This window comes from Phoenix dactylifera, chromosome 16 (assembly GCF_051530095.1).
Source record: "Phoenix dactylifera cultivar Ajwa chromosome 16, Ajwa_hap1_PhDact_Kaust_v1.1, whole genome shotgun sequence".
NCBI lineage: Eukaryota > Viridiplantae > Streptophyta > Magnoliopsida > Arecales > Arecaceae > Phoenix > Phoenix dactylifera.
The window spans coordinates 19200547-19208172 of NC_143205.1; the positions used below are offsets into that span (position 1 = coordinate 19200547).

At 38.2% G+C, this 7626-nt stretch overlaps 1 protein-coding gene across 2 annotated transcripts; it reads left to right on the top strand.

Moving 5' to 3' along the window:
* The first annotated feature begins 3715 nt into the window (after nt 1-3715).
* LOC103717294 (two-component response regulator ORR5-like) lies at nt 3716-5272 on the top strand. 2 transcript variants are annotated; one of them, XM_008805620.6, is made up of 5 exons: nt 3716-4185; nt 4306-4352; nt 4504-4581; nt 4695-4765; nt 4857-5272. In XM_008805620.6, exons 1-5 carry the CDS (start codon nt 4068-4070, stop codon nt 4939-4941), a joined length of 399 nt encoding a protein of 132 aa, XP_008803842.2. In that variant the 5' UTR covers nt 3716-4067; the 3' UTR covers nt 4942-5272. The 2 variants fall into 2 exon arrangements, with proteins under 2 accessions (XP_008803842.2, XP_089784081.1); XM_089927955.1 differs by lacking the exon at nt 4857-5272 and having other exon boundaries at nt 3939-4185; nt 4695-4769.
* Nucleotides 5273-7626: the final 2354 nt, after the last annotated feature.

Below are 7626 nucleotides of genomic sequence, written 5' to 3' on the forward strand. Positions count from 1 at the left end.
TCGATGCAAAGACCGCAATCCAAAGAAAAAGGAAGACATAATTTTCCTGGGGAGGTGATTTTTCTTATCTCATTTTTTTGGAGTCTCACTATCTTTAGATGCATCAATTGAAATGATTCTTCCCTTCCGCCATTAACTCATTCCTAGTTGTAACCTTATATGAAAAAAATATTTACAAGAAAAAAAAACTTATATGAAAAAAAAATCCCTTCCACCAACATCCAAACAGCCTCTTAGTAGACTTGAAAGATATCTGGATTTTAATTTATCCTACAAGCTCATTTTAATTTTGTTTTTTTCTGGGTGTTCATTTTAGTGTGTGGAAAATATAATCCAAATACCCTTTATCTTTTATATTTCTCAATGACAGGCTTGATGGTAATTCTTTTGGGCTGTTTTAAATGCTGAAAAAACCATGTTTAATTATGTTAAAGTAGTAGTGCTTTGTGCCAGAAGGCAGTCTGCTCCCTAGTGACAACGAGTTATGTTGAGTCCAATATTTAGTTAGGAAGGCTCTAACATGGAGAAGTGGATCCTCGGACAAGCTTATCCGCTTAATGAAATCATAAATAGCTGAAAAAAAATATTTTGAGAAGTTGTGCAATCTAACCATCACAGCTGGTGTTCATCAGCTTAGCGATATGGACGGATACGAAGAAGAACTCAGGCAGCAAAAATGCAAAAGTGTTTAATAAAGATTGCCAAATGAGAAATTCTGATACATCCAAAAACACACATCATAAATTAATCACCTTGTATAAAAGAAATTAGCATCCCAGTTTGATGGGATTTTGATCTTTGCCTCCTTTATTCCTCACTTCTATGTCCATCTTATCATATAAGCTTCTTTGAATTGAGCTTCCACTAATCATTCAGGGACATGAACGGCTGAACACCCTTTGAGCATCTCTGACTTGAAGTCAGATGCTTCATTCTTATTACTGCCGGAGTTTACGCTTCCATAAAACTTGGCCGCTCATTTGATGCTTGGAGACTGAAATGTCAAACCTATTGTCAGTTGTTGAAATGTCAACACTTTATTCTCCTTGTTTTGCGAAAGCATCGACGATTCCAAAGGTATTAAAGTAGACTTCTATTCTGTGAATAAAGAAATTCCTAGGTTACTAACCACATGTTTAAGCTGGATTAATTCCAGGGGACAAGAACTGGATGCATATGCTAGGGTTATCTTTCAGATGAGGCCAGATCCAATGAAAGATTGAAACAAAATCCCAAATCTTGTCTTTAGACTAGAGTAAATGAACTTGGTAGGCGAGATTGAGATCTATAGAATCTCGAGGTAGACAGATGTATTTTTCTCCCTTTGACTATCTATCCTAATATGTATATATTGAAGTGGTGTATAACAGTAAAAGAGTACTATGTATGTAGCCCAACACCTCCTTGTACTAGTTCCCTCTACCATCTATGAGAATTGAAATTATTTTTGATGTTTTGCTTTGATACATGGATCAAAAAAGAATAATGCATTCTAGCTAGAAGGATTGGGGTAGGTCAATGCATGCATGGGTAGTGTCTCCACATGCATCCACTGCCTTATGCATGCATGAATTAATCATTATATAAGTTGTTTTTACAAGAGTGCACCACCAAGCACCAATATATCCTGTAGGAAACTGAAAATAAAGTGGTATTCAAGGCAGTTCTTAAACATATGATCTCACTATTTTGCATGCATGTTTTAGTTTCCAAGTGATGAAGATAACCTAGAAAGAAAGATTCAATTACATGGGCAACTGCAAAATCTTCAAAGCTAAAGAGATATTTTCTTTGTTTTTTCATTTCTTATTTGAATGTAAGGATGAAAAAGATCCATTACCTAATTCATCAAGAATATAAGGAAACATTTGAGATCAAAAGAAGAAAAAAAATGCATGACACATTGCTTCTCCAATCAAGAATTTTCATCTCGATCAAGAATATGTCCCAATACATGTAAAAATAAATTAAGATAAACCAATAAAATTACTGAGATAGCTGTTATATTGAGATTTAAACGAATATTACTAATATTTGTCAATCAACCTGCAAGCATGGCAAATGCCTCGTATTGGCAATTGAAAATTGCAATCTGATCTTTAGAACAAAGCAAGCCTCTTCCTATATTTATTTTAAATCAATATCGTAGATCCTTGCAAAAAAAAAAATCCTACATAGCATTTATTATATGATCGTGGCCAGTCGTTTCTGTAGATTTTATTTACCAAGTAATCCATCTTGATGCACTATTATTGGCACGAGCGGCTGTGATTTGTGCAGCCATGTGATAAACGCTGGATAAAAGTCCTCGTTCGTCGGATCATGATTCTTCATCCGGCCAACCATAGACGGATACGTGGCTGCCACCCATCCCGCCCCTGGTCTCACACGACGACTAACAATGTCACGCAAATCCTCGCAACCGTTCTCTTTATACTTACAACCTTCCCATGTCCAGTGGTCCCCACGTTATTTTATTCCAAAATGGAGGCTGTCAAGTCCCAACTTGTCAAACCTTGTTTCCCCACGCCATCCGTACAATATATTTTGTTTAGATCTTGTGGGTCCCGGTACTGGACCCACCCGGTCTGACAAGGGTTCAGCCAGACCGCCGAAAGTTCTCCATGTAGACCGGAACAGAGTCCTGCCAGACCGGACAACCGACCGCATATCCTGGCCCCGCCTGGCGCCAGCGAAGAAGATCTCCCCCCGTATCTTTCCACCAAACCGGTTGCGCTTTTCCCACTCGGCCGGCGGCCCTCTTGCTTTATTGTGTTTTTCCATTTACTTTTCTTTAAGGGAAAAAGAATGTCCAGCTTTTCAGAATATCTTCCCCCTCTTGCTCACCTGCGATCTTGGCAGCGGTCAAAATTCCCTTCCGTGGCTATTTATTCCCACTACTTTTTAATATTTTTATTAAAAATAAATAATAATATCACGGAAGGAAGCTAATAATTTTGATCACCTCTTATCTTACAATAAGAATTTTATATTTTTTCTGAATTACATTAAAATGTAGTAATCAAACATAAATTTATTTTTATAAAAAAAATCATTAGTAAAATAATAATAAATAATTTTATATTTATATTTTGAGAGCTCAATGGATCAAGTTAGCTCGTCCTCTAAATCATCCGAGTCAACTTCAAGCTGGCAGGCAAACAGCTCCCATGTTCTACTGCCTTTAATTAATTTATAATATAGAGGGTGATTTAATTTTCTCATTGGGAGGGTTGGAACATGGAGGTGAGAGGGACGGAGATCTCCCTTGGTAATGACCCAAGATCTTCTTCACCTTCCCTTCCTACCGCTTCGTTTCTTAAATTAGATCGGATCCCGCCCGATGTCCCTCCATCCGATATATTTAATTCGGAAAGGGTACAATATCTAGATGGATACGATGACGCAATAATACCAAGGCGGGACAGGGATTGGTATCGATGCCCGAAGGTCAGTCATGCCGTGGACTTCTCCCCTCCCTCTCTAAACCGGCAATTTATGATGGGTTCGGGTTGTATCTTTCGCGCGAAAGAATGATTAATCTTTTTTAGCAATATGCACCGTCGGATCGAGTTCCGTACAGTTTTGCACATATCGTAAAGCGTCTATTGTCTGATTCAACGGTGGATTCGTGCGAAGGATGGTGAATCCTTCTTTGGCGCGAAAGATACAACTCCTGTCCATTTATAACCCGTATCTCGGGCTCCCCCTTTCCGGGTCCGTCAGGGGGATATGCGAGGGTGAGTACTCGGATAGCAAATCCCAAGTGGGGCCGCCGTGCGGAATAGAGGGACGGTCTCTGGGCGTGCAATCGACGGTCGATTTGGTGTCATTCCCTCTGGTCTCGGTTCTAGAGCTCCCTCGGATTCTCGGTGGGATGCTGGAGATTTGCTTCTTTTATTCGCTGTCTCTCTTCCTTTTTATTCTCGTCTTATCGTCGCGGTGGGGTGGGGGGGGGGGTTCTATATCTTCCGTTCGTCTCCCAAATATTATATCCTTCTTCCGCCTCTTCTCGGCGCCTGCGTCTTCTTCCGTGGCTGCTATTCCGGATAGAGGGCGGGATAGTAATGTCGTTGTCCAGAGAGCGTGAGGAAGCGGGGCGGGAGCTCCACGTTCTGGCGGTCGACGATAGCTCCGTCGACCTGGCGGTGATCGCCATGCTTCTTAGGAGCTCTAAACACAGAGGTATTGTTATAGTCTTTGTTTGATGTTTTAAAAGTTATTCTTCTGAAATTATCGCAAAGAAATTTGGATATATTTTGGTCGAGGTTTGAGGAATTAATGGAATAAATTTGGATATGGCAGTGACGACTGTGGACAGCGGCAAAAGAGCATTGGAGCTCTTGGACTTGGTATGTTTGTTATTTCATAATTCTGTCGTATTATTACTGATTATTATTATCATTATTCTATGTTATGGCAACCACATGATGGAATAAGGAAAGATTATTTTATAAGCTTGATAGATTGTAGTAATTTTTCTTTTTTCTTTTGCGGTGGCAGGAGCCAAATGTTAATATGATAATTACGGATTACTGGATGCCGGAAATGACAGGTTATGATCTCCTCAAGAAGATTAAGGTTAGAATTCTCGTCTCCATTTTTTTTTGAGAGATAGAAAATGATGAGGATATTATTTTAGACTGCATACGTTTCATATTTACATTTTTGCCATGGGAACTCTATGGGTGTAGGAATCGTCTGCGCTGAAGGAAATCCCGGTGGTCATCATGTCATCTGAGAACGTTCCCAATAGAATCAACCGGTAGGGGCCTTTTACTTTCTTAAGGCGTGCAAGGGCAATTATGTCTTTTGAAATTTAGATTAATTTTTTTTTATTTTAATTCTGGTGCTAGGTGTTTGGAGGAGGGGGCAGAGGATTTTTTGCTCAAGCCCGTCCGGCCGTCGGATGTGTCTCGGGTGTGCAGTCGCGTGATCTGATCAATGGCCTTTTGTGTTCGTGGATGATTGGATGGATAAACCCCTTGAGTTTTTTTTTTTAGTTGTTCCTTTGAACATAAGCCTCTTTCTTCTCCTCTTTCTTCTCCTTTTTCTTCAGATATGACAGGAAAAGATACATGTTCACTTTGGTTTTATTTTTTTTATATTTTTTTTAAGCGTTGGTAATTTTAGCTGTGGCTTAATGTCAGGTATTTCTCTTGATGTGAAGGTGAAGTTTTCCGTTTTTTTTTTCTCTTCTCTATTGGATAATGACATCAAGTGATCTCTGATTCATCGGTATAATTTGAAACATCGATTGCTTTTGATGTCTTGAGATATTTTTAACTTGATGCATGATTCCTTAACTCATTTTGCTTGTTAAATGTTTGACGCCTTATAATTTTCTGATCTTCCAACTCCTAGTCTAGGAATTTGGTAGTAAAGCAATTTACTCCACTGTTTTGTTGAGAAAAGTCTCGCTTAGCCTATGGAGAGAGGTTAGCATCTTGAGATCATGAATAAAGACCAAACCATTCAGAAGGCAGGATCACAAATCTCTGGTCAGAACTTTCCATTCGAACCTAAAGATTTTCCATCTAGAATGCCTATTTTGTCATGGTTTCTTATTGTCGATTCGATGACCGAATCTATTGAGATCTTCCGTAGAGGAAGGGCAGCCATCGTTGGGTCATCTACTGGGTCCCAGCTCAACTGTCTCGTGATTTGTGTGGATACTGGACCTTGGGACGGTGGGGCTCTCTTCCAAGCCAGAGGTCGTCATGTCTTCGGCCTTCTCCTTTGTGGAAGGGGGAGACCTTGGAGCTCCATGGACCCCCATGCCTTTAAGGATCTGCCCCGCCGGGTTTTTTTTTTTGTGTGTGTGTGTGTGTGTGTGTGTGTGTGTAAAAGCTGCAATTTAAATTACCTCACAAGAAAGTAAAAAATGCAAATGAGGGCTACATGTCCAAAAAAAAAAAAAAAAAAAACTCTCCATATAAGTGTCGGGCAATGAAGGAGATGATCCAGTCTGTAACTTTATTCGTCTTTCGAAATACGTACTATCTAAAAATTGCCCATCTTTTGGAGTAACCTTATCTATCTATGCTTTGGATTCAATCAATCACCAAGGAAGAGTCCGCCTCAAATAAGAAATATCCTCTCAAGCTATCCGAAGCTCTATCTCAACAATAGTGAGACTTGACGTGCGGCCATCACTAACTGCTATCAACCTGCCCCATCGTTTTTTATGGCAGGCGCTTTGCAGTGTCACTTCAAAGAAGAGAAGTGCCGTGATAAAACCTTGCATGGTTTCATGGTCGTTACTCGGTGTTATTCACAACGAGAGCTGTCATGCTCTTGCATTCACAGTAACTATATCCAGGGGATTGTCTCCTTGTGTGGAATTCAACTTTCAAACGTGGAGCTTCGGTGGAGGAATCCATCTGAACGATGTCATCAAATATTTCACACGTCAACAAGGAATAGAACTGCAAAAATGGTGACTTCTAGGAGATTTGTTGCTCTTGCATTTCATTAACTGTATCCAAGGGATTGTCTCATTGTGTGGAAATCAACTTTCACACGTGTCTTTGCAACAAGGAATGGAACTGCGAAATCAAAAATGGTGACTTCTAGGAGATTTGTTGCATGGATTTAGGTCTACTGGTGGGAACTTCATGAATCAAAAATTGTGGTTTTGGATGATAGCACAAGCGCTTTTTTATTTTCTTTAAAACAAAAAAAAGATTTCAACAATTTTATATTTATATTCATGAAAGTAGAAGAGTTCTTCCTAATGGATAGTTTCAGGAATATTGCCTCTCCTTCTTATAGCTTGTTTGAATGAATTAGATTTTGTCAAATTTGGGCTAGTTTAAATTAGTTTGATTTATGACTTAAATGTGGTTAGGGTTAGATAGAGTTCAAATTTTACCCAATCCAAAAATGCATTGGAAACGAAAGTGAGCAAAGAATGAGAATTTTATTTTTCTTTTTAGGATAAGCTGGTTATATTTAGGAGATATGGGAGACAAGCTCCCACGAGCACAAGATAGAAACCAATAATTTTTGGGTTTTTCTAAGTATCATTTTTCCTTTTTCTTTTATCCATGACAAGATGGATCAAGGTATTTTCATGTGAATGTGGCTAAGGCTGAAATATAGGTTGGATTTGTGGCTTTAATGATCTTCCATGAAGGATCTTCTGTTGTTTTTTAACTAGCAACATGCTGCATTCCTTTTGACACTGTACATTGGGGATAGCGACATGCTGTGCTAACCAAAGAAAGTTCTGAATCAGGTTGAAAAGAGAAAATCTATTCCAAAACCATTTATTTTGTATGACTTTTGATATGGAATACTCAAACTTTTGAATACACTCAATTTTCGAGGAAACCTAATTTTGGCTTCACTTATTTGTTATTCTAGCAAATAGACACCAACAAGGCATGTTTGATAAAATACCAATGGCAAATAAAACAAGATAATAAATTATTTATTATATCTTTATTTTATTTTTATCTAAATAACCTAAATATTACAATATATATATATATATATATAATGAAATAAATAATGGAAATAAAAATAAAAAACATATTGGAATAAAGTTAAAAATGTAAAGCATGCAATAAAAATAAAATGAAGTAAGAAAAGTAAAATATAGTTCACTTGTAAAATGATAAA